The 27,544-nt window shown below is 44.6% G+C and overlaps 1 protein-coding gene across 2 annotated transcripts in view; it reads right to left on the minus strand.

Annotated features, from left to right (window-relative positions):
- Window positions 1–9,212: 9,212 nt before the first annotated feature.
- Window positions 9,213–27,544, minus strand: part of EXT2 (exostosin glycosyltransferase 2) — a 144,809-nt gene continuing 126,477 nt past the window's right edge. For both annotated transcript variants that reach the window (XM_027072848.2, XM_027072846.2), the window contains exons 11-14: window positions 20,546–20,689; window positions 18,110–18,238; window positions 16,288–16,370; window positions 9,213–9,981 (exon numbers count right to left, since the gene is read on the minus strand). In XM_027072848.2, coding sequence (XP_026928649.1) covers window positions 9,843–9,981; window positions 16,288–16,370; window positions 18,110–18,238; window positions 20,546–20,689 — 495 coding nt within the window. In that variant the 3' untranslated portion in view covers window positions 9,213–9,842. The remainder of the gene's footprint in view (window positions 9,982–16,287; window positions 16,371–18,109; window positions 18,239–20,545; window positions 20,690–27,544) is intronic.

Below are 27,544 nucleotides of genomic sequence, written 5' to 3' on the forward strand. Positions count from 1 at the left end.
CCTATCACTCCAGATGAGTTTTACCTGTTGTAAAACTTCATAAAAGTGGAACGTATTTATATATATGAGAATATATATTGTGTGTATGTACAGTGTGCACTCATTTGTGTCTGGCTTCTGTTCACTTGTTTTGGAAAATCATCCATGTTGTGTGTCTCCATAGTTTGTTATTTTTACTGCTTAGTTGTATTCCATTGTATGGATATACCACAATTCATCTATCTAATCATCTGTTGAACATTTAAGTTGTTTCTAGTTTTTGGCTGCTGTGAATAAAGCTGCTATGAACATTTGCGTGGAAATATGTTTTCTATATGTATTTTTTAAAACATTATGTAAATTATACTTATTTATTCCTCTTCTATTTTTTGAGAAAAGTTTTTGTATAAGGTTGGTATTATTTCCTCCTTAATTATTTGATAGAACTTGCCAGTAAAAACTATGGGTTTTTCTCTGTGGGAAGTTTTAAATTATGGATTTGATTGCTTTAACAGATACAGGACTATTCAGATTTTCTATTTCTTCGTGGGGCAATTTTATCTCTTTGTGCCTTTCAAGGATTGTTTCCATTTCACCTACGTTGCAGAATATATTGGTATGAAGTTGCTCATATGAATCCCCTTTTAATATTTTTAGAATCTGTCCTCATTTTGGCTCCTGATACTGTTAATTTATTTATCTTCATTTTTTTCCTTGAACAGTATAGGGCAGTTATTGATTTTCTTCAAAGAGCCAGTTTTTGTTTCACTGATTTTTCTCCATTGTTTGTCCATTTTCCATTTATTTCCACCCCTTTCTTCTTCTACTTTGGACTTTATTCTTCTTTTTCAAGTTTCTTAAGGTAGTTTCTTAAGCTTAATTGATTTTAGTTCCTTTCTAACATAAGCACTTCAAGCTATAGATCTCCATCCCACACATTTAGATCTATTGTTTCATTTTCATTTAGCTCCAAATATTCTCTAATTTCCTTTGTGTCTTTGTGAACTCATATATCAATTAGAAATATGTTAATTTTCACCTAATGGGGACTTCCACAGATATCTTTTATTAATTTAATTCCACTGTGAACAGAGAACATAGTTTTTATGTTTTCATTTCCTCAAAAATTACTGAGACTTATGCTGCAACCCATTTGTGGTGTATGTTGCATGTATGCTTGAGAAGAATGTGTATTCAGTTATTAGTGAATGAAGTGTTTTATAACTATGAATTAAGCCAAGACAGTTGATAGTATTATTCAAGTCATCTATATCTTTCTTACTTTTCTATCGACTTGTTCTATCAATTACTAACAGAGGAATGTTGAAATATCCAAATATAACTGTACATGTTCTTGTTCACGTTCAGCTATTAGTTTTTGCTTTATATATTTTGAAACATTGATATTTAGTGCCTAATTTAGTATTACCTGTTCTGTCTTCTTGATTGATTCCTTTATCATTATGAACTATTGCTCTTCCTTCCTAGCAATATTCTGTTTTTCTTTTTAAAGTTTATTTGAGAGAGAGAGTGTACATGCGAGCGGGGGAGGGGCAGAGAGAGAGAATCCCAAGCAGGCTCCATGCTGTCAGTACAGAGCCCAATGCAGGACTTGAACTCACGAACTGTGAGATCATGACCCAAGCCAAAACCAAGAGTCGGACACTTAACTGACTGAGCCACCTAGGCACCCTTCAATATTCTTGAAGCTAATTTTGTCCTTCGTTGATATAATCATTCCCACTTTTCTTATGACGCATGTTTATCTAGTATATCTCTTTCTACTCTAACTGTATTTTATAGTGTTTTCCTTGTAGATAGCATTTAATTGTTCTTGCTGTTTAACTCAGAATAATCTCTACCCTTTAATTAGAATGTTTAGGCCATTTACATTTAATGTAATTATTGAGATATATTTGGGTTTAAGTCTACTCTTTTTTTTTTTTTTTTTTTTTTTTTTTTGGTCCCATCTCTTGTTTACTTTCTTCTTTTTCTGCCATCTTTTTGATTAAATATTTTTCTGGTGTTCCATCTCCAATATTGGCCTATTAGCTATACCTCTTTTAAAAATGTTTTTGGTGGTTGCTCTAGGGTTTACAATGCACATCTTTAATTTATCACAGTCTATCTTTCAGATATCTTTCAAGCTTTCTTCCTAACTCACCAGCAACTCTTCTGTCTCCTTTTCTGGGTTTTCCTTTTTTTCTCTATTTATAAAGGTTAGAGTGGGCCCAATAATCAGGTCCCAGTCCTTTTCTCTTCTCTACCTATGCTGACTCTCTGGGCAATCTTATCCAGTCTCATGGTTTTAAACCCCATCTATATATTCAGTCTTCACTTTTCCCCTGAGCTCTAGATACCTAACTGCTTAAATGACACTACTACTTAGGTTTCCAAAAGGTAACTCAAAGAGCATGTCTGAAGTAAGGCCTTTGATTTTCACTCTCAGCACTTCCCTCCCCTCACCCCTGCATAGTCAGCATATTTCAGTTAATGGTATCATTCCATTACTCAGGACAAAAACCTAGGAGTTGGCTGTGAATCCTCTATTGTTTTCCTCTCCTATATTCATCAGTAAGTCCAATAAGACTCTATTCCCAGCATAACTTCTTACTACCCCTGCTACTACCATCCAAGTCTAATGAAGCCACCATCTCTCACTTGGGCTCCCTAAAATAGCCTTCTAATTGATTTCCTTTCCTTCATTCTTGCTGCGTGTAGCCTGAGCTCCACACATTAGTTGAAATTATCTTAAAAAAAAAATACCATTCAGGTATTACCACTTTGCTTAAAACCTTCCAGTGTTTTCCTGTCACACACAATAAAAATCTAGAATCCTTTTGGCCTACATGGTCCTAACACAATTTGGCTCTGACCTACTTTTCTGGCATCATCTCTCCCATGCTCTCCACATTAAATACACAGGCGTTCTTGCTGTTCTTAAAACAAACTGAGCTTGGTCCTGCCTGAGGGCCTTTGTGCTAGCTCTTCCCATTGCCTGGTACCCTCATGGTTCACTCCTTCTCAACATGTATATCTGTGCTTAAACGTCACTTCTGACCAACCCATCTAAAATACTTCCTCACACCCAAGCCACTATCTCCCCTTACTCTGCTTTGTTTTCTTCACAGCATTTACTGTCATTTGAAATTATATTCATTCACTTGTTTTGGTGGTCTTCCTTCTTAGAATGTAAACCTTTAGATAAAAGTGGGGGCATTTTGTTGTTCTGTTCAATGCAGCAGACTCACATGAAGAATAGTATCTGGTATAAAGCTCAACAAATATTTGTTGATTGAATGAATCCACCACATCTGGTTTATTTTCTCAAGGAAAATTATCTTTAGGAGTCAGTAGACTAAAAACACCAGAATGAAAATTTACTTTCTCCTGGTCCCTTCTCTGAAAGTGAATTAAATCTGGTTGTTAGGTGCAATTGTCTTCATTAACATATTTCAGGGTCAGGTTGTATCTACAAAAAGATTTCTCTACTGACTTACCAGGCCAATCCATCCAGAGTGAATGATGCTCTTCAGTCCAAGTTCTGACAGACAAAGTTTTGTCCTGCCCATAGTCTCACTGTGTACTTCTGATGTGTTGCTGAAGCCTGAAGAAGGTAGAAATCACTCCTTAGGAGGCCCTAACTCAGAACATTTCCTAGTTCAGATGTTTCCTTTCTATTCGAACACTGTCCTAGGTCATCCTTCCCAGTAAGATGGTGTAGCCAGGGGACTAAAAGGAGCATCAATCTGATTTTAATGGATACTCATCCTTATTACTTCTGAAGAAAGGCTAAGATACAACTGGCAACTGGAAGATGCTATGAGAAGAGACAAAAAAAAAAAAAAAAAAAAAAAAAAAAAAAAAAATCCCTGCATCTCCCAAGAATTGAAGAAGATGGACTTAATGGAATCCTCATTTGGCCAAGTTGTCAATACATTGACCCAAACTGGTGACAAGAACAAGGCTGTTTGGAGAGAAATTATTGGGACTACATCCAGAAAACAAGGAACAGAGACTGGGCACAGGGTAGGCAGAAGGGAGGGGATGAAGGTAAGCCTCTCAGGATCTACTAAAGAAAGACTATTGGAAATCCTATAGGAGCTGTGCCACCAATGCACAATTTTCGTTAATTACCTCAATTGTGGCTGTTATTCCCTTAATGAGAAACACAACTTCACTTCTAAGCAGACAGTGGGGCTGGCAGAAAGCTGAAACCTGAAAATCAGCAGATACAGGGCTACATACGGCCCTTACTATTGAAATTAAGCCACATCCAGAACACAGGGGATAGGACTCCAAATAGCTTCAGACAGCAGCCAGCCACACAGGGCCCTCACCAGGCACCGGATGGACGCTCTCTGGACCCGTCAAGAGGCCCAGATCCCAAGTGCTCATTTCAATAACATAAGAAAATAAACATGGGGCTTATTTATAGCTCAGGAAAGGGACTGGGGCAAAAGAACCACTCATTTGGTAATCCACCCTGACGGGGCCAGATAGGATCCAGACCCCCAAGCTCTCTGGTAACAGGGTGAACAGAAATAGGGGCCGGAAGAGGGCCGGCTGCCAGCATCACCAGGTACAATCTTGTAAAGGCCCTGAGAGAAGGGGAAAAGATCTAATACATCATCCCATCTCACCATCCTGGGTCTAAGTGATCTTGCTGCCTCCAGTTCCTAGTTGAGGAAACTGAGGCATGGGAGTGGACTCTCAAGACCAAGGAAGGCTAGGGTTCAACTCAAGGGGAAGGTGCTAAGAGAAGAGGGAAAAAACAAAACAAAACAAAACAAAACAAAACCCTTGCATCCTCCAGACACTGGAGAAGATGGTGTTAACGGAGTCTTCATTTACAGTTGGGACTAAAATGTAGGTATACAGAGTCCTTGGCCACTGATGGGCTCATGCCATCTTACACAGCTCAAGAGCTCCCAGTAGAGTTGGAGCGCCTTGAGCTCAGGACAGAGTCTTATTCGACTCTATTTCCTGGACCCAGCACAGAATCCAGCAAAAAGTGTATTTTGATGAATGATGAATGATTAGAAAAACTCAACGACCCAATGAATGTCCTCTTACCTCACCTGGATCAGTAACTAGTTGGTTGTGCTTCAGCTGTGATTACCAGAAAACCAGGCATTCCTTGAGTTTATTCTTGGGCATAGTTGCTAATGATGTAAGTTGGTGGCTATAAATAAAAGCCCAAATAGACATATTCTGAAGGGAAGGCTCTTATGGAGGCTTCCATAGGAAAGCACTCTAGATGGAGTGGCTGGTGGTTTGGGTCTATCTAAGACATATGGACTCCAGTCCCTGCTCTACTGGAACCTCTCAGCCCATGTGCCGCTCCTGAGAGGTTGCAGACAAGAGGGAGCTTTGCTGAGAAGCCTCCGGCAGACACAGCTGGCCTGGTACCTCTCGAGCGCCACACAGGCATCCTTCCCTTTCTTTGTCTTCTGCCTGACAGCTCTGTACCCTTCAGGGGACTGGGAAGAAATGCCACCAAGGGCCCAACCACTTGGGAACAGAAGAAAAGAAAAAGCTCTACCCTGAAAAGGTTGTACGATTGTGGAAATGAAATGCCAGACACAGATGCTGGTGACTCAACTGTTGTTTCTGGAAAATGAAAGAGGCCTGGAAGGCTGAGAGAAGGGGCCAAACTCTGCCCAGTCATGTTCCCTGTGATGCCAGCAACAGTGAGTCTGGAATTAAAAAGCCATGGCACAAAGTTGCCTCCTCCCTGAGAACCTGGAAGTCACAAAGCCTGAAGCTGAAACCTGACAGTCCATTTGACATTGACAAAGGCGGATGAGAGGGTGTGGGTTGAGCTTGGAATGCTCCCACCCTAAAGAGAGGGGAAACCTTAAAATTGAGAGTACGGTGCTGTCTCACTTTCCTCCGCCAGGAGAAGGTCAATGAAGACGGTTCGCAGATTGCCAGACCATGCTTGGTTGGCACAATGGGGCCACAAGCTATTCCTGATTTTAACTCAGAAACAGAAAACGGTGTCACTGAATATTCTGAAGGGAAGGCTCTTAGGGGGGCGTGGAACAGAGCAGGGCTGAGGTGAGCAGACAGGCCCCCCAGTTTCACCTGCTGCAGGCCCTGCAGTGGGAAGCTCAAGCTGCTTCCAGAGTCTTCCTGGATGGCAGCTGCCTGCCAATATGGTGAGCACTCCTGCCAGAACGGCTCCTAGGAAGTGGCTGAAGAGGCCGGGGGCCACTGAGCACTCTGTCCCCGCCTCGCTGTGCCACGGCTCCCTGAGGAGCAGCTGCTGCGGCTTCTGCTGCTGCAGCAGAAGGCAACCTGGGCCCCAAGAGATGGAGAAGGGAGCCTGCCCCAAGAGAAGCCACCGTCCCCAAAGCGAAGGAGACCCACCAGGCTCAGGATGCGTGGCCGGTGAGAGACCTGCAAGTGCCCAAACCTCTCCCTCCCAGCCGGGCTCCCACGGGACCCTCTCTGACTGCCCCTCTCAGTGCCCAGCCACGAAGTCTCGCCAGAACTGAGCCACTTCCCAAGCGGCCGGCCTCTTACTTCAGCTACTTAAGAATTCTACCGTCAAAGGGTCTTGAATTTTACCCCAGCAATCATATCTTTTGAGCCTGTGGCTAGAAACCTGCATCTTTTCAAACACTCCTGCCAGAGACGACCATTCCAGGCAGCCACTGGGGTCACAGGGTTATTAGCAACTCCTTCAACAGAGGACAGCAAAAAAGTGGCTTGCCCCTTCTGGCTCCCAGTCCTGGTCGCACACCCCAGCATGATGCTCATGGCCTCCCAAAGGCAGCAGAAAAACTGGCCCTAAAAGCCACAAGCTGGAAGCACAGTTGGAAGTACATCAGACTTTGGCAGAGCACCGGGAGTGTCGGTTTTGAACTTCATGACACTGAGTAAGAAGAAGAGACAGTAGATCATCATTTGCAGGAAAGAACCAGAGATTCTGAGAACAGAAGTTGTTGCTTTCCTCTTTAATTTTCCTAGAGAAGGAGGTTTTTGCCTAAACACGTGTGAGGGCTGGTAAAACACACGAGATAAGAATATTAAGAACTATCTAATGCTAACCAGCAAAAAGTGTTTCCAATCTTGGCATTCCAAACTGGCTCATCCCAGTTGGGCCCCTGGGGGAAAAGGCGAGTGACTCAGTGCACACGTTTGGGCCAGGGCCAGGGCCAGCTCAGGTTCATCTTCTGTACAGGCCAGCAGGATGCAATTTCTTAAAAAAGATTTCTTAATCTAAAACCAGCTGTTGTCTGCTGTAGGCCAGAACATGACATTTTAATTAGCATTATTGTTCCGCTTCTGAAACACGGCTCTATGGCATCCCAAGGGCAGATGATCCCAACCCAGGCTTATGGGTGAGGGTTGCTGGTGAGCAGCAAATAAATACACAGAGAAAGGGGTGGAGTCCCCAGGCCCCTCGGAACCCATGAATCATGATCCCCTGCTACATTCTTGCCCCGAATTTCTCCCTGTGACCTGCACCACCTGTCTGTTCGTAGGATAGAACCTCCGAGGTTTGTTTCAAGTACCTAGGATATAATACTCATTCTGCGATAGATACTGCTTTATGCTGTGTTGCCAGATCTAACCCACAATATTTCTGGGGGTAGTAAGGTGCCTTAAATGGAATTTTAATGCCCTGAGAAGTCCAGTGACCCCTAACAAGGTGATAAAGTTACACTAGCAGAGCCCTCTGGGGCTCCCAATCATCTCCTCCGATGGAAGAGGTCCTCTTCCAGAAGCAAAGGGCTGACAAAGTTTTTAAAAAGAAAAGAAAGAAAATATTTACCCTCAGAGAGGGAGACCTGGATTACAAGCCAGCCACTAAGACAGAGGATTCAGTGATGGGAAAAAGAGCAGAAAATCTGAGGTGACGATGCTGAGGGGAAAATACCGGGGGTGAAATACATGCACGTATGCAACGTTCACCCGGTTCTTAGCTTCTGGCAGGGATTTAAATGTGAGGCCCAACCCTTCCACCCACCCTGAACCTTGGAAAAATGGCTAAGGAACCCCAGAAAGGCTAGCAGCACTCATCATCCGTGACAACAGAATTCCCCTTCTCTTGGTTTCTATCCTACCATCCCCAGGATTGTGAATATGAGACTAAGCGCCTTCCCATATCCCCTACCGACAGGAATAGAATTATTCAAATCAGAAGTATTTATTAGGCACCAGTGTTTGAATGCAACACGAGGAATAATCACAGGTTCCGTGTGCGCACCTGCAACGTGAACAGACGGCCGGGAGCGGGGAGGCATCTTGTCCCTTCTTGCCCATTCCACCAGCACCAGTCCCGGGCTCTTGCTCCTCAGTGTGAGAGGGTAAAACTCATGATTCCCGCTTTCAATTTTGTTACTTCCTGAAGTTTTCTCTGACCTCTCGAAGTCTATAGGAATACATTGGAGGTGACTCTTGTTAAAACTACACGCTTAAAATCGATAGCACAGTAACTATTCACCTTCGTGTCACTCAAGAGAACAATGGGTGGCATATTAGTGACTTCAACTGGCACACAACTAGGTTTCAGTAATTATAACCATATTCCAAGCAAATTGTTCTGTATTTTGTGTTCTGGGGACATATGTTATGGCTAAAGCCCAAACTGTGGCTAATCTTAATATTAGAGCCAGATAAATCTGTTTCGAATCCATAACATCTAACATTTGCCAGAGTAGATTTGTTCATCAACAGGGCTTAAAGAGGTATAATTCACACATGTGCAGTATTACTAAATGCTGAAATTTAATGATTTAAATATACCGGCAACTATGGCAAAGCAGTTGTTATAGCAGTATTTAACATTAGCCAGAACCTCCCTGGCTAACGTTAAGTTTACACCGAAAGAAGGAGGGAAATTTTGGAATCCCCTTGGGGTGGGGATCACAACTGCCTCGACTTTTACAACACGGTACCAGCTACAGCAACTCAGTGTATGGTTATTACAGGCCCTCTGTTTTTCCCTAAGAATACCTATGAAAAACTGACTGGATCTGATCAAGAAGCAAACAGAGTCCTTTGGAGGTTTGGGGAGACATCTTGTCTTAGCATGTTTACAGCTTGGAGATCTTCTTCTGCGTGAGGCACATGGCACCAGATATTCCTCTTGGCTGTGTGTCCTCCTGAACGTGGTAGGAGGTTCGGAAATAGACTGGAGTTAAGGCCAGAAGATGGAGGTAAAATACACACAAAAAAGAAAGTTCCTTGGGTTACCAATAATCAGCATTTAAGACATATTGTAAAAAGGAATAAAAAATTATTTTAATCATATTAAAAAGCCAAACCAACGAGGAATGGTTCATGGAATTTACAGGATCCCAATTCAGCACCGGGTGCTCCACCTACGCCTGGGTCCAGTGCCTCAGGTCCTAGGGCATGCGTCAAATCCCTCTAAGCTGCTGGGATTTTGTGCCAAATTCTTGGTTTGGCTTTTCCTCCTAAAAAGTCACTGATCTGAAATAGCTAAAGGTGAGATATGGGCACGATTTACATGATTCCCCAGATCAAACATGGTTGACAGTTCCGTCTGCTCTACAGTCTGAGGGTCAGTGAAGTTTCCTTTCAGACTGTTCCCTGCAAACAAAGGGAGCCTGGGCTGCATTTAAACCCAGAGCATGCCACAAAGGCTCCCATTTGGCATTTCCAGCAAGAACCCATCGGGGTCATAAGAAACACTAGAATAGCGCACGCACCGCTCAAGGTGCTTAGACGCTCTCTTCAGGTTCCAGTTCTCGAGGAAGCAGGTTAGGTGTCACAGTCCAGTGTGTCAACTGAAGGTCCCCCACACCCTGATATCAGGGTGCCGGGAGGCTGTGCTCCCCTACTTTGTCCACGCATCACATTCAGACCTCCGTCACTGATGGGTTTCACAAGCTGCCGATGTTGGGGAAGCTCTTCAGTTTCTCGGGAAAGTCATCTTTGTACAGGACAGGGTCAGCTCGGTGCTCCACCACCTTGAGCGGCATCGTCCCGAAGACTGAAGCAAACTTGTTGATGCACTCGGACCTGAAGGGTTTTGGGTGGGCGCGGGGGAGGCAGGTGAAGAGGGAAAGGGGTAAGGAGAAGAGAGAAAATGTTCAAGGGGCCGACACATGAGAGCAACAGACATACACTACTCAATATCAACAAAAGAAATCCAAGTATCGCAAGCCTGCTCCCAGGTTCTTAGAAAAGGTTGGGAGGGTGTGGACACAAGAAGTGATCTGGGGGTGCTGTGACTACTAGTTCAGGGGGACAGAGTGAACAGAGGATGCTGGCGGGAGGTCACTGGCCTGTGCAGAGGTCAGTCTCTTTTCCCCTCCCCCTCAAATTCCAGTCATTCTTCCCCGTCACTACAAGCAGGCCTCAAACCAAGGTGGATCGGCTGCGAACAATTCTTAACCCCGTCTCTGCCAGCTAAAGAGAGGCCAAAGGGTGGAGAGGGAAGGGGCGCCTGGGTCCGAGCTTCAGCTCACTGGAGTTTAAAAAGCAGAAGAGAGGACCTTACACCAGCAGCAACGGAAGGCAGAAGGTAACGGCAGTGAGGCTCCCTTCCAAACAGTAAGCCCTTCACTCACTCAACCAGCGTTTCTCGAGGGCGATGCCGGAAAATGCTGGCCACCTTCCACGAGCTCCTCCCCGAGAGCGGGCCAGCCGCTCCCGTGTCAGAACCAGCAGCGACACAGGGCTTAGGGACAGGGCGGCCCAGCAGCGCTGCAGGAGGGGAGACGCCGGTGTCCTTGACTCCATACCGCCCCCTGAAGCCCATGAGCCATCTCCTCAGAGGTGAGCGGGTCAGGCACGCTGGCGGGAAACGGCTCTGGTCAATCAGGCCAACTGAGTGTGACAGCCGGGTAATGAGGACGCTCCCGCATCCGGACCAGAGGGAAAAACAAGCCCATAAACACCGCTTTTGAAGTCAGGGGGACCTCAAGGATGCATTGCAGAAAGGTCAGCGCTCTCTCCCCTCAAGTCGGGCCCACGGCACCCGACAGCTAGGGTAAGAACACACCAATCGGAGGCAGAACCATTTCCCCAAGAGGGGTGGAAGTCCAAGACCCCAACCAGAAGCCTCTCCTGTCCCGAGACACTGCGAGCTTTGTTTCAAATTATTTCAATCAGTAAGTTTTTATTTGAGTCTTCTGAGCTTGGGGAAGAAACCAATTAATAAGGAAGCCAGTTATCCTCAATTCCTTTCTCTTCTTACGTTTCTAAGAGAACGTGTTACCACTTCATTCGGAGCTCTTGGAGCTAACAACATGCCTGTGTCCACCACCACGAACCAACAACTAACACTTATTATGGATTCCAGGCTGCCTTACAAGTGCCCTACATGTATTAGGAACCCACTCCAACCTCCCGACAACCCTAGGGGGTGGGTCCTATGATTATTCCAATTTTCTACTGGGAAGACTGAGAGAGAGAGAGGGGCTGAGTAATATGTCCAAAGGCCAAATAACAGTAAGAGGCAGCACCAAACCCAGGCAGTCTGGCTCCTGAGGCTAAAAAATCTTAATTATGAGATGATACAAATTTATTTATGAACACAATTCTAGAGTCCAAGTGGAGCGGTTGGAAATTAACGACTTTTGCGCTCCTATGATGTGCCAGATAATTTACAAACACGATTTCATCGATTCCTTAAAGTATCCCCTTGACATGCCCAACGGCTGGTTTACAGCAGCTTCCTGTTATGGGCCGACAAGTTAAAGCTGAGGCCTGAGCCCCAGAGCCGGAAAGTGCCGGAGCTGGGTGTGCAGCCCAGGCCTGCACTGGCAAGAGAGCCTCTGTACTTTCCCTCACCCTACCGAAACGCAGAGGCAATGACTTTCCCTCCTGCCACCACTCCTGTGAGACTCGGGAGGTGGCGGCTGAGGTTCCAAACTGAGAGGGGACCCGGGAAAAAACCGAGGCGTGTCCACAAAGTGCTGCCGAGGAAGCACAACAGCCGCCCTCTCCTCGAGGTACAGGGTCAGGGCAGTGACCTGGGCAGACAAAGTTAGTCTCTCCGAGGTCTTACTTTTGGCAGCTGTTCTGCCTACAAACATGTACAAATTCTTCCAGTTTCCAGTCATTATGCCCGTAGACTCTGGCCAGCAAAGCCCAGCAGGGCCCAACACACAACACAGGTACCGGTGGGTACGTATTAAAGAAGAGCCATGGTTCTTGGCAGAGGATAGCGGCTCCCTGGCCCGCTGGAGAAGACTGAGCACAATGTCTCCTCTGTAAACAGATCTGCCAACAGGGCCGGGCCACAGGCAGGAGGCCACTGGGGCTCGGGCCAGCTGACTTGTTGACGGCTGCCCCTGGCTGACCCAGGCCTAGTGAGTGCTTCTTTCTCCCCATGCAGCCTGCACCGGAGAAGCCGCCGGCTACTCTGAGTGGTGAAGGTCCTTAACTCTCCGGCCAGGTACTGTCAGTGTTGTCTACCTCCTTTTCACACAGGGCATCTGGGTTGGGGAACAGGTTGGGGTAGACGGTGAGTCTGGTGGTGGCTGGTAGGTGACTTGTGTTGTTCTGTCAGAGGTCCAGCCACCTTGTCAGTAAATGCTCCCCTGGGTTGGTTTTATAATCCAGTACAGACAGGCTGAGAACCACCAATGTCTACCTCGGAAGTGCTGAAGTGTCTGTGGGAGAAAGGACTAATGGTTTTCTGTTTTCCTTGTAAACACATGCAATTACCTGAAGTAACCCGGAGCCTTTAGGACTAATGCTGGGGAAACTGGGAAGGAAATAATGTTGCCAGGCATCATGCTACAGGCTTTCATATGTTATTACTTCATGCATCCCCAGCATATAACACGGTATTTGGTACAAAGAGGCTCAATAGATATTTGTTGAACCCATGAATGGACACTGTAATGAGATAGTTACTAATACACCTATTTTAGGAGATAAGGAGATTGGAGTTTAGCATAAAGTCAATCAATGGTCTTAAGTCAGATAGCTACTAAGTGACAAATCCATAATTTGAACAAAGACTGGCCTGAATCAGAATACAGTGTTCTTTTTCTTAAGATCAGCCCCGTCTGCCATATTCCCTTACCTTGTTGAAGCTATTGGTCAAAATGAACAGTTACATAGTCTTCTGGTTTTCTGGCTCTTAAAGAATTAACAGACCATCCTGGAAATGGATGCTGGCAGTAAAAGCTACTTTCCTACACAACTGTGATTTCTGCTCCAAGACCCCAAATATAAGAATAAATAAGCTTATTAAACCACAAAACCCAACACAAGGTCATAACTTGCAAAGTGGTTAACTTGCTTCACTGTTTTGTGCAAAATGTGAATTTTGCAAAGGGAACTATTAAGAAAAAACAACAAATGAACCATTCTACAACTGTAACTCCACTTCTGGATCTACCCATGATGGCTTAAATCATGCCTTCCTCCCTCCCTACCTAAGTGCCTTATATAATAATTTAGTGATTCAATCTTTAATCCAAATAGTTTTGCTCCCAGTTTCTGATTTCCAGATTGATTTCCTCTGTTCCCTATCAAATTTCTCAAAAGGGTATTCTACATACACTAACTCTACTTCCTCACCACAGACTCACACTCCATAACCCTTAAGCCCCACTGCTCCATGGCATTATTTTTTTTCAAAGCCACCAAGGACCATTTAATTCAAAGATCTTTTCCCACTCTGCATGTTTCCTGCTCCTCCCTTGCTTCTGTGCACTATAGACCCTGGGTCTCTCCTGGCTTCTCCGGTGGCTGCTTCTCTGTTTTCGTTACTCTTTCTGTCTCCTAAATGTCAGAATTTCTCAAGATTCTGCCCTTGGCTTTTCTTCAGTCAGTGGCCATCTCTGGGAAGATGTCTTTCAGATATCTACCTTTGTTTTCATCTTCTTCCTGAAGGTTCCACATTTCCAACTGCTTGCTCCATATCTATATCTGCACATACAGAGGGAAAGACCCCCAAATCTTCACCAACCTGACTGTTCTCCAACTTTGCCCAGGGTTAAAGTCTCCTCCCGTCCTTGTTAATTACACTGTTAAAGGTGCAACCATCTGTGTTCCCTCCTCCCTTAGCTGGCCGTCTCCCCCTGACTTATTATTATTATTATTCACACTGTTGATGGTACTACCACTCTTCCTGACTCGACATCTAAGCTCCCTCTGTCAATTCCTTCTCCATAACTTCAAGTTCTAGCATATCTTCCTTTGGGTGAAAAAGCATCTCTGAATATTTAATCCATCCCTTCCTTTCCACACTCAACTTAGCTCAAGCTTCCCATTTCCATATGTACTTTCGTCAATTTCTTCGCCTTCATTCTACTCTGCACCACTTCCAAATTAATCTCAAAACAATACTTTGATCAAGCTCCGTTGTTCAAAAACTTTCGACGGCATGTCAGAGCCTGAAGAAGTTCGTTCAAGCTCCTTCACTGGGCACTCCTTCAGGGTCTAGCACCAACAGGACAGAATTCTACTACTCTAGCCACACCGGACCCTTAACTGCCTGCCAGATACACCTTCAACCTGATGACTGGAACCTTCAACCACCTGGTTTCCCCTGCCTGGGATCTCCTCTTCTTGTCCAGTGATCCTAGTGATCTTTGAAGGCTTATTTCAAGTGCCATCTTTTGCAAAATTATTCTAGTAATCAACCTAGTGAGAAGCCACGTCTCTTTCCTCTGACCAATTATAACATTCTGAGCCTCCCTTATGGTATTTATCACATATAGCTTTGGATTGTTACACACACAGGTGTGTGTGTGTGTGTGTGTGTGTGTGTGTGTGTGTGTGTGTTGCTGTTAATTATAAATTCTGACAGAATCTGATTTAAGCCTAACAACATCTGGGTAGTCACCTATTCTATTTTCAAAAGTCTGTTCCCAACAGGAAGCCCCCGCATCTCCCTTAGTTACTGTAGTCAGTGTTTAATAATAATCATATCTAACTTAAATCTCTCTCACCGTATTTTAAGTCTCTTTACATTGGTCATCTCAGTGGTGCTGGAGAAGAGTTGCTTAGCCTTAGCATGAACTTCAAGGCCATTATCAGGCCAACGCTGGTCCCTAAAATTCCTATCTTACACCATACAACCCCATCATTTTAACTCAGCCTACTCAACAACCAATTGCTTAATGCTATGAATTCTCCCAACACAAAGAATGGAGGTGGGTTTAATAATAATTTCGTGTACTCCAATATAACTATAATTGGGGTCTCTTCCAAATGAGCTATGACAGTCATTGTGACCGCCCTTGACTGTGTAGTAACTATGATACCCGTGACAGATATTTCCAAAATCACAATAATATGTTATTTCACACTGACAATTAATAAAAGTCATGTCATCTGGGTAAAATATTTATATATGAAAGAGATAAAAGGATTATTTACAGGGTAGGAAAGAAATAGGAATACGAAGGAGTAAAGCATTATAGAATCCAGGCCAAGTGAAACAACTTTCTGCACAAAAAGATCTTCCAGGCTTTAAGGATTTTAACACGGTGGATAGATTTCAGAAAGACTGCAAGCAGACCCACATGGGACCCGTGGACACCTGCGCTAGATATCTCATTCTCTAAGGGCCACTACAACCTTCCCTGAGTGCACTTTGGTCCCCTGACAGCACTGCTATGGGATGTCCGGGCTTGTTGTCTTATGTAAGGAGCTGCCTTTTGGAAGAATTAGGTTTGATTCAGGAGATGCCAAGCTTGGGGACCTTCAGGATACAAGTGAGAATGGTGAGGTCTAGGGAAAGATTATAACTTTCCGAAGGGAAGATGTAGGTTTCCCACTCCTTTTACATCCGCTCCCCTACGAGGCTTAGTATTATGTCTCACACAAAAGTATGCTTGTTGAGTGACTGACTGAATTGAAATAAAAGGAGGATTTCAGAGCTGACTTGATCCTCTCACTCTGTAATGTAAAGAGCTGTGCTTTCCATTCTGTTCTTGAGGTGTTTGGTCAGAAAAGGTAATTTGCCTCTAGGTTTGGTTTCATTCCTTCTAATCAAACTTTTATTGTCACGTGGAGATACCCTGCAAAACAATGCCGTATTCTCTTGGAATTAACTAGCCTCCACCCAAATGACTGTGGATGGCTGGCTGTTAGTCCACATGGAGAATCTGACTTCAGGAGCTTAAGGCCAGCTATATTTTTAAGACCCTTCCAGCCATTACAAATTGAGTGAGTAGCATTCCAAATTAATTCTTTGGGTGACCTGGGCTTGAACTAACCCAATTCCCACAGTGCAAAAGGAGGTGACTATGGCTACCAGCTGCTGTCCTTATATCTCCAACAAGTCCCATAAACAGGCCCAAGGCAGGAAATGGGGATCAGAGGCTAGGGCAGACTTTTGGTTAGAGGCTCGCTCACCTCTCCACCATGTGCGTCTGGTCTAGTGAAAGCCCGTCAATGGCTGTGCACTCAGGACACTTGAATTTCTTTCGCGGTGTTACCTGCCAGAGAAGTACAAAAATACACCTGGCCGTCAGTGCCAAGGACGATAAAATCACGCTTGTGGCAACACTCTGCATGCTTCTGTTCTGTAAGCTGAGCTTCCTGCTCTCTCCACATGCACACACGCGCGCGTGCGCGCACACACACACCCCTCGCCATTCCTCCATTCAGTTCTGTCTGGCTTGGCCAACGGCACAACTCACAAGGGCCCAATAAAAAAGGCTTGGAGGGCTTTTGCCTTCTGTAACTGGAAAGAAGTGGTGATGACAAGCTCCTTAATTCCTGTTTAATGACTGTTTTCTCACTGCCAAGGTCCTTGTATAAACACCATTTGTTCTTGCAGCCATAAGGGCGATGAAATACAGCTTCCCATAACTTTCACCGTAACCTCGGTTCCAACAGGCACTCTTTTTCCTTCTTCCAGCTAATGGCAAATGCTTTGAGCAGCACCATGCTCCTGAAGGTGCCAGCTTCTTTTGCAATTCCCTTCAATCAGGAAAAAAATCCCATGGTCTCTCGCCCTCTGAATTCTTTTCCCTGACTCTCCCTCCCGCTCTCCCGAACCTTAAACTCCTAATGATTTTCTTAGCAAACCCAGGGAGACTGTTATCCAAACCCAGTGAAGCTAAAGAAAGATCAGAGAGAGGTTGGGCAGGGGGAGAATGCTAGATAACTAAGGCCAGGCTAAGAAGCACACAGATGCCAGAACGACTGTCCAGAGTGAGCCGGCACAGCTAAAATCTCTTGAAGCACATCAAAAAGCAACTCTGGAGATAAGAGGGGTTCCTTTAAAACTAAGTTTGTGATTTACATATTGGACTTTTTCTTGCAGTGAGCTGTTGACTAAGTTAGAGGGCAGAGGGAGGACTGGGTCAAGTTTGCAGATTACAGATAGGGACTCTTCCTCTTTTTTAGTCACTTTGGTTTAATCTGACTTCTCCCCTCAATTAACAGCATGAACAATCAGTGGGGGCCATACCACGCTTCCAATGTACTTCCAGTACGGCAAGACTCCATTATAGGAATCTGTCCTTGAAGCACAGCCCATTTTTATATGGAATCCGAATTCGGAAGGAAAGAAGGTCAGGATGATTCCACTCATAAAAATAAGGAAACTCTCTCTTCGTATCTGGGGATCTGGGTTTGAGCAAAATCTACATTTCAGAAACAGACACCCATTACAGATACAGAGATCCCCATGTGATCCTTGTGTACTCTCAGCTTTTATTTATTTTTTTACTCTTAGCTTTTAATATGTTATGGGAAAGATACTTTTAAAAACTGGTAACTGATATTTTAAAATGTTTAGAAAAACTACAGTTATCATTGTACAAAGTGTACTATCTTCTCTATGTCTATAAAAAATAAAAATCAGCTACTTTAAGAAAGATGTAAGTTGCATTCTTTAACTAACAGATCTAGATTCCCTATCAGCTTTGAGAATAAAGTTTTTTAAAAACGTGATTTGTAGACTGACCATTACAGCCTTTATCTCTTATACTGGAGATTAAAAACTGTAACTAAAGAAACTGTATTTAAAAAAAAAGAAAATATGTTTAAATTATCAAAGCCTAGCTTCAGCGTTACAATGTGAATGCATCTTAAAGCTAAAAGAGAGCTTAAAGTCATCCAATCCAACACTTCATTTATACTTATGAGAACTTCTCAGGCTCAGAGAAACAAAGACTTGCCCAAGATCACAAAGTTAGCAGCAGAGCTGGACCAGCATGCCTCCTACCTTGATGACAGCTTTTCCCGTGACGTTAGCTACCAGGAAGTTCATGGCAATGTCTTCACAGTTCATATGAGCATCCACCCAGTTCTTGATATCCCCAGGCATTTTGTAGGTATACAGGTAATTAAAATACTGTCAGGTAAGACAAAAAGAAGAAAGACGCAAATGGCAGTGGGCCACGGTTGATGGGGCCACTTAATGGTTGATGGTTAAGACAAAGAGTCACTTAATCATATTGCGGAGACAAGCTTTCTCTCATAGGATTAATCACAGGGCTGTAAAAAGTATTAGAATGCTTTTGGTCAGGTGATCAAGTATCTTTAATACTGTCATTCTTTTAAAATTCACCTATTGTTGGGGCACCTAGATGACTCAGCCGGGGAAGCATCCGATTCTTGATTTCGGCTCAGGTCATGATCCCAGGGTCCTGGGATGAAGCATCATGTCAGGCTCCAAGCTGAGGGTGGAGCCTGCTTAAGTTTCTCTCTCTTCTGGGTCGCCTGGGTGGCTCAGTCGGTTAAGTGTCCGACTTCAGCTCAGGTCATGATCTCACAGTTGGTGAGTTCGAGCCCCACGTCGAGCTCTGTGCTGACAGCTCAGAGCCTGGAGCCTGCTTCGGATTCTGTGTCTCCCTCTTTCTCTCTCAAAAATAAATAAACATTAAAAACAATTTATTATTTTTTTTTGAGAGAGAGAGCATGAGCAGGGGAGGGGCAGAGAGAGGGAATCCCAAGCAGGCTCTGAGCTAACAGTGATGCAGAGCTCGAACCCACAAACCATGAGATCATGGCCTGAGCCGACACCAAGAGTCTGACGCTTAACCGACTGAGCCACCTGGCACCCCAGTATGTGTTTTTTAAAGTAAAATACATATGAGGCAATTCTGCTACTTCCATCACTTACATGTATGAAATAGTGTGGAAGTTCATGGAGAAAAAAGTACACACACTGTACTACCATAAACTCCAAGAATTATAAACATTTATTTATTTATTGCTAAGAACAAAAACCCATTTCTAAATTCAGAGCCCTGAAAAATACACAGCAGTGCCGAGATACCAACAAGCAATCACTACAATACAGCTCGTTAACTTAACTACACTGGGGTGGACAGACACACAGATGTCCTCCTGACATCAGTACCTTGTGCTACTGCTGACACCAGACAAGTTGTTAGAGTTCAATTAAACTATACACTCCCAGGGGCACTCAATCATCAAACCGAATATTCTAAAGTCCAATACGCACTCTTCAACCTCTCCCTAGTAAAAAAAGTCAAACACATGAGGTGACAATTCTCAGAAGAGAGGAAACACAAAAGACACAAAAGGAATTTCAACCACAATAATCAAATCAGAGTGAAAATAGTAAGATCCGTCTTCACTTATCAAAACAGCTCAGTTTGATTTTTCTCTTTTTACATATTTCATGCAAGGAGGGGTAATAGTAAGATAGTTTTATATTTTGCTGGGTGTGCAATTGGTGCAAACGATGCTGAAAACAACAGACAAATATGTACATCAAAACCTCCCCAAAATGTTCATTCCCTTTGATGTAATTCTACTTCTAGAAATCTATCACAAGCACAATTATGAAAATGGATACTGATCACTATTTAAGCATTAGATATTAAGCTTATCTAAAATAGCAAAACAAACCAAAACAAAAAAACCAAAAGCAAAAAACACAAAGGGTGCCTGGATAGCTCAATCAGTTGAGCGCTCAACTCTTGATTTCGGCTCAGGTCGTGATGCTGGGGGTCGTGGGACCGACACTGAGCGTGGATCCTGCTTAAGATTCTCTCTCTGCCTCTGCTCCTCTCTCCCACTCATATCCTCTCTCTCTCTCTCAACAAAAAAAGTAACATAAATAAATACATAAAATAGCAAATAAAAAATTAGAGACAATCTAAACATCTAGCGATAGAAAAATAGTTACACATGATTTACGGAATATTAATACAATAGCATATTAGCAGTTATGTTACGAAGAAATGTTAATGTTAAAAAAACTCATAATACATGCAAAAATCAGGCTAATGAGAATATTTACAACAGTCTGCGTACGTGAATAAGTAAATAAATAAAAGGCAAACCGCAAAAAACATCTATACGGTAACAATGATTGTCTCTAAGTGATGGGACTACAAGTGACTTTTCTTCTATGATAACATTTGTTCTGAATTTTCCATATTTGCTAATAGCAGTATATGCGTTATCTGTATAATAAGAAATATAACTAAAAAAATCACACAACATGGCCTTTCTTCCTTAACTAGTGTAGTTGACACACGACACGACAATGGCCTTCCTAAGCCCTCTGACTAGAACATTTTTCCTAAACTCAGCAGAAATTCAACTGGGCCAAACAGAACAAACAGCATGCGCTCAGTTGGGTCACCTCAGACCCACCTGCCCCCGCCTGCTGCCCCCCTCTTACCTTGTGATAAAACGCTGCCCCCGTGAGCACCATGGATACCTCATTGGTCCACTCCGACTCATACTTCCACTTATTCATCTCATGGTCCCAGAGATGCAGACGACCTGGGTAACCCACCAACCGGTCAGGAAATTCCCGCCACACCTAAGGCAAGAAATCCATCAACAATCAATTCCCAGTTCAGACGACGACCGAGCACAGTGCTAAGTTATACACATGGTATGCAGACTCGCCAGGTTGAACCCTTCACCAGCTCAGATCAGAATGCGTCCCTGAAGATGTTCAATTAAACAGGTGCTAGTTATTCCGTCAATACTCAAAGACAGATGCGGATTCTAATTTCCTCCAAATCTTCCTGCGGTTGCTTGAAAATACTGAGGGGCGCCTGGGTGGCTCAGTCGGTTGAGCGTCCGACTTCAGCTCAGGTCATGATCTCACAGTCTGTGAGTTCGAGCCCCGCCATCAGGCTCTGTGCTGACAGCTCAGAGCCTGGAGCTTGCTTCAGATTCTGTGTCTCCCTCTCTCTACCCCTCCCCTGCTCATGTTCTGTCTCTCTCTGTCTCAAAAATAAGTAAAAAAAAGTTAAAAAAAAAAAAAAAAAGAAAATAGCTTACTGAATTGGGCAAGGTAGGTAATCCCTTAACAAATGATTATGGAAACAGGTTCCATTTTTAATGAATGCACACATGAAGAATAAATGGAACCGTGCAACTCAACTGTCCTAGTTTATATTAAATTTGACAATTGTGAAACCTTAGAAAGTCTCTGTTTCTTAAAAAACAAAACAAAACAAAACAATTTCTCTGGAGCACACAGCCATTCCTATGGCCTTTTAGAAGCCTCATGTGTAGAGAATGTGCCTGATTCTATAATGTAACACACTGAAAACAAAAACTTGAATTCCACATTTGGAAAGGTTCTTAGATACGGTTTTGTGAAACACAATTTGCTATACTGGGGGTGGGGTACCTCCAATGATCTTTCCCCGTGTATTTCTGTGTAAGTTAGTTTAACCTTTAAAAAAGAGGAAGTGCGTACCGTTAAGGAGTATTGACAATTTACCAGCTGTTCATGCTGCCACGTCTCAGCACCATGATTCCTCATCCTTTACCAGGCCTCTAAGGCTCCTGAGGGTCCAGTCCTGTGCCCTATTCTTTAAACTCTCTAATTTCAACTAGTTTTCATCCCTTTAAATAAATACCTTCTATAATCTACTGACCTCTAAATTTGTTTGGCCCAGAATGTTCCAGAGATAACCAACTACTTACTTAATATCTTCCACTGGATAAACAGGCATCTCAAACTTAACATGGCCAACACATAACTCTTGATTCCATATCCCCAGATAAGCCGTTCTCTCAATCTTCTCATCTCAATAAATCGGCTACCTGACTGCCCCAGCCCAAAAGCTACGAGACAGCCTTTATTCCTCCCTTTTCTGCTTCCCCACACCCCATCCATCTGCAAGTCCTGCTGGCTCTACTTCTGACCACCTCTTGCCAATTCTCCCACCCCTCTCTCCAGCCCAAACCACCATCCTCTCTCACCTAGACTGTTGTTAACAGGGCTCTAACTCATCTCCTTGCTTCCACTCTCACCCTTCCAGACCATTATTTATAGAGTATCTCTAAGAGGACTATTCCTAAAAGAATATTAGAGTACAGATGGTCCCTAACTTAGGATAGTTCAACTTACGGTTTTTTGACATTTACAATGGTGCAAAAGCAATACGCATCCAGTAGAAACCGTATTTCGAATTTTTTGCATTTGGATCTTGTCCTGGGCTAGCAATCTGCAGTACGGTCCTTTCTCATGAGGCTGGGCAGTGGCAGCAAGCTGCAGCTTCCAGTCACCATGCGACCACGGGGTCCACAATCTATACATCTAGAGCCATCCTGTACCCAGGCAACTATTCTGTTTTTCGCTTTCAGTACGGTATTCAATAAATTACACAAGGTGCTCAACTTTATAGGCTCTGTGTTAGATGATTGTGCCCAACTGTAGGCTAATGTAAGTGTTCTGAGCACCTTTTAGGGTAGAATAGGCTAAGCTGGGATGTTTGGTAAATCAGGTTTATTAAATGCATTTTCAACTTACAATGGGCTTATCAGGTAACCCTATGGCAAGTTGAGAAAAATCTGTATTCTATACAGGGTAACTCAGCCAACAGGCTGTATCCCATTGTGTGTGTGTGTGTGTGTGTGTGTGTGTGTGTACATATATATGTGTATGTATATATACATACACATATATACATATGTATATATATACATATATACATATATACATACACATATATATATACACATATATACATCTTAATATTATCTTCATCATATATGTCCCCGCATATATATGTCATATGGTCACATGCTGCAGCAAGCAGAGGCTTCCTCAATGCCTAGGTGTCACTGAGTCCAGGGAGGATGTGTCATTGCTTGCCCAGAGGCACAGCCAGTGGGCCAGCGCCCCCCGCCCCTTCTGTAGTTTGCTAGGGCTAGTGGAACAGACTCACCACACCGGGCGGCTTAAAGCAACACAAATCTAGAAGTCTGAAGTCAAGGTGCTGGCAGGGCCATGCTCCCTTCTGACACCTATAGGGGAAGGATGCTTCCTTGCTGTTCAGCTTCATTTGGCTGTCCATCTTGGGTCTTTCTAGGCTTGTAGGTGCATCACTCCTAACCTCTGTCTTCGTATGGCCTTCCTCCCTCTGTGTGTGTGTCTCTGGGCCCAAAATTTTCCTTTTTATAGGGATACCAGTCCAACTGGATTAGAGCCCACCCCAATGACCTCATTTTAACTTTATTACCCGAGAAGATCCTATTTCCAAATAAGGTTACGAAGGGTTAAGATTTCAACATATCTTTCTTAGAGGGACACACTTCAACCCAACACCCCCAAAATCTTTAAGAAATGCCATAGCTCTGAAACAAAACAAAGAATGGGTTCCCATGACCAGAATGACAGCCAAATTCCTTAGCATATTCTGAAGGGTGCACCCCACTCTCCAACCTCTTCTACCATGTTCTTCCACATTTCAGTGGCCTTTCTGGTCTTTAATCCTAACCTCTGTGTCTTTTTCTTCTGACCGGGATATTGTCCCAGCTCTTCAAAAAGCTGGTTCTTGCTCATCAGTGAGGTCTCTGCTTAAATGTCGCCTACTTTTAAGAGGCCCTTTCACACTTTCCTAGCCAAGGTGAACACCTCTCCCACCCGGCCATTCTTCATCACATCCCCTCACCCCATCTTTTTCTTCACCAAACTTTCATTTTCTGAAATTGCTTTGGTTATTTATTGTTTCCTTACTGTTTATCTCCATGAGGACAGAAGTTTAGTCTTCTTCCCTGTGGTTTCTCAAGCACAAAGAACGGCACCCGCGCGTGGCAGCGTTCCACGCGCACTTTCTGAACGTACGGACACGGAGGCTCTCGCAGGCGAAAAAGCTGAGAATACAAGAAGGCACTGCAGATCACAGCCAGTGTCCTCCTTTATTCAGAAAGTCTGCAACGGTACCGCTCGACAGCTACCACGAGTAATACTGGGATATCCCTTGCGTGTGAGGATCACAGTAATAATTCACCATCACCAAAGCACATGTTTTAAACGGCTTCTCCAGAAGCGGATAAGGGATATTCGCTGAGTCATTACACTGTCTCACCCAGTCCTCCTGTGATCATCCACGTGCTTTTATGGGCTCTCTGACCTGGGTCTTGAGTGTGGCCTGGGGTTTCCTTTGTGTGAAACCTCTCAAACCCACAACCTTGGCCTCATTAACACCATGTTGTAACCAACAGAGTTAATCAGCCACAGCCATCGTCATAATAGCTGCAGACAAACGAAGTCGTGTCAAACATTTCCTCGGATGTGTAAGGCTGCTGCTGTGTTCCTACTCTGGGGCTTGTGTTTCAGCAGATTAAAATAATATGATACTCTTACAGTTTTATAGAGCGCAGAGCAACGACATAGTATGTGAGCCATAACTGCTGTTTGGTCTGTGGGCCCGAGCACCCTCCATGAAACGCACCGCCAGTTTCCTTCTGCCAACACCGGACACCTGCCTGTTCAAGTCACGCCGCTGCCGCAGTCACCTCAGCGGATTGAAAGAGCTTCTGAAAGGGCTCCAGGCACACGTAAGTAAACTAAACCCCAGGGGTGGGGAACACCCCTGCCGGATGCAAGCTGCGTCTTCCCCGCATCTACTTTGAGTCAACAAAGCTTTGCAATCCCTGCGCTTTCCCACGGGTCCTTCTCTGCAAGCCCCCATTGGCAGCAACCATAACAACACTGGCTCAGTTTTAGGGGCAAACGCCGTCAGGATTTCAGTCTTCTTCCTGTTGGCTGAAGCCACTTATCAGACTTCCCTCCACAGGGACTTAATTCGGTGACACTGGGTCACAGAAGGCTGAACTACGCTGTTCTAAAAGCATCAGAGGTGTCCTGAACTTCAGATTCCTTTGGAGCCGTTGGTGAGCGCTGTTCCTCAGGCGGGGCCTCTCTGCCCTTGACGTACTCCAGGCAGCTGGATACAATCAAGAGACCATCCTTGTCACTTCATCTATAACTCTGCAGCTGACTACGGGATCAAAACGGAGTGGGGCCGAGCAGGATGGGCCCTCTCTGATCGAGCCCCAGTGTAGTACGAAGTCGATCATGTAGACAGTAAAGCATCTTCCCAGCCAGAAGAGCGGGAACTCTAATTCCACCCCCTCTCCTCATGGCTACCCACCTCCCACTCTAATTCAGCTTTTTTCTTTTTAGCTCAGGGAAATGCTCCGGGGTCAGCCTTTTGTCACTACTAACAGATGCCTTTATATATTGGCAGTGCGGGCATCTGAAACTCCACACGATATCCCTGGAGCTCTAGTAACAGTGCTTCCACAGCTCTGCTCAGGTCACTAAGCCATTACTCGATGGTTTGCCTGCACCGCTGAAGTCCTCTGTATAGACTGTCCTCATCTATTGTTTTTAATGTTTATTTCTGAGAGAGAGTGAGAGAGTTAAGAGAGAGGTGGGGGGAGAGAGAGGGAGACACAGAATCCCAACATTTAGGGGCCAATTCCACATCACTGTTTAAACAAGGTAATACCATGCTGTTTGCTTCCACTCAAAGGTTTACAAACTTGGTCCTGACCACCCCTTACCTGGATTATGGAAATTTGTTCTTCTCTGAACTCCCAGCTATGCTCACTGAGCTGTTTGCAGAGTTACCTATCTCCCCCCACCCCTCTCTCTTCCTCTCTCCCTTCCTCCCTCCCTCCAACTTCCTGAGGTCTTCTGTGGCTTCCCAATGCTAGCTGACCAAACTAAGACCGTCTATCTTTGTTTCAAAGGCACAGGAGGCAGCCTAGATCACCTGCTACAGAAAGTGCACCAAGAGGATCTGGCTAAAGCAGATCCAGGCCTCGCCTGGCCACTGAGGAGTTGTGTAAGCAAACTCTTCAGGTTGTCCTGCTTTCGTTTTGCCATCTGCAAAAGAGGGGCTGGATTAAATGACCTCTAATGTCCTTTCAGGGCTAAAATCTTCTATCTTCTTCCTCACTGACATACTCCCAAAGAAACTAACCCAGCTGTGATCAGTTGTGAGTTGTAAGTCTCTAAAGTACACGGCCCGCATTATTTAACTTTGGTTTAAAGTACCGTTCACATATGGGTACCCAACAAATGTTCCTGAAAAGAGGCTAGCTAATGCACTATATTCCAAGCTAACTTGGAGAGTGCATTTTAAACCCAGGGTGTGTGCTCACCACAGATTCAGGAAACAGACCGGGGGGAGCAGGGGGAAGGTGTAACAACAGGTGGTACCCATCTGGGCTATGCAATTATGAAATCACGGGTCAGCTTTAGGAGAAAAGCAACTCTCTGAAGGGGCTGCTATAGTCATCACAGTTCAAAGACACAGTTCCACAGGGATATTGCTACTGGGTGAGAGGGATACCACATGTATCAGGAGTCAGGAGCCCAGACAGACGAAGAAGCAGTGAGGGAAATGCGGGAAATATGGATCCAAGGCACATCAAACCGGGCTGGGGTTTCACTTCTGTCCTTGTACACGGCCCCTGGGTTGTGTCCATCCCTAACCATCAGAGTGGAACAGAACCCCAGGAACCAGCCCAAACCCCGTGGTCACACGCCTGGGTCAGCGGAGGCAGAGCTGCCGGGATCCTGACTTTCGAACATCTTTGGATTAGTGGCCCTTCTTCCCTCGGGCTTGTCCTGCATGCTGCCCAGATGGGAGAGCGCTAGCTGGCTGCATGCCAATTCCTGGCCAGTTTCCACAGAAGGGCCAGTTATCGGATTCACTCTCAGCCCTCCAGGAACAAAGCTCACCTTTTATATTTGGAATTTCCTGAAAAGAAGTAGACTGGGGCTTGAGTTGATTGGCTTCATTTTCAGCTCATGCTTTTTTTTATTTTTTTTAAATGTTTATTTATGTTTGAAAGAAAAAGAGCGTGGGCAGGGGAGGGGCAGAGAGAGAGGGAGACACAGACTCCGAAGCAGGCTCCAGGCTCCGAGCTGTGTGCACAGAGCCCGACACGGGGCTCAAAGTCGCAAACTGTGAGATCATGACCTGAGCCGAAGTCGGACGCTTAACCGACTGACCACCAGGCGCCCCTCAGCTCATGCGTTTTAGTCACACCGGTGGTTGGTAGTTTTCGTTGGTAGTTTTCTCTTTTTGCCAAAAAGCCAAAGAGCCTCCATCCACACCCGGGATGCAGTTAAATGCCAACGCTAGACATCTAGAGTGAGGGAGCCCTGAGCTGTCACCTGGAGTTCCCTGATGCTGGTTGGTTTTGACAAATACATGTACATGCTGTGTTAAGTATTAAGATTTACCTGTTGGATCACTCCAGTCTGCCTGAGAGACCTTTCCAATCCAAGGCCAGGGTTTGCTTAAAATAAGCCAAGCAGCAAAGCCAGGATCATGGGGAGGCTTCTGGGATTTGGGCAGCCATTCTACTTGCCCCAGTCTGGCTGAAGGTCAGTGCCTTGGTGCTGACC

The sequence above is a fragment of the Acinonyx jubatus genome, chromosome D1 (assembly GCF_027475565.1).
Source record: "Acinonyx jubatus isolate Ajub_Pintada_27869175 chromosome D1, VMU_Ajub_asm_v1.0, whole genome shotgun sequence".
NCBI classification, from domain to species: domain Eukaryota; kingdom Metazoa; phylum Chordata; class Mammalia; order Carnivora; family Felidae; genus Acinonyx; species Acinonyx jubatus.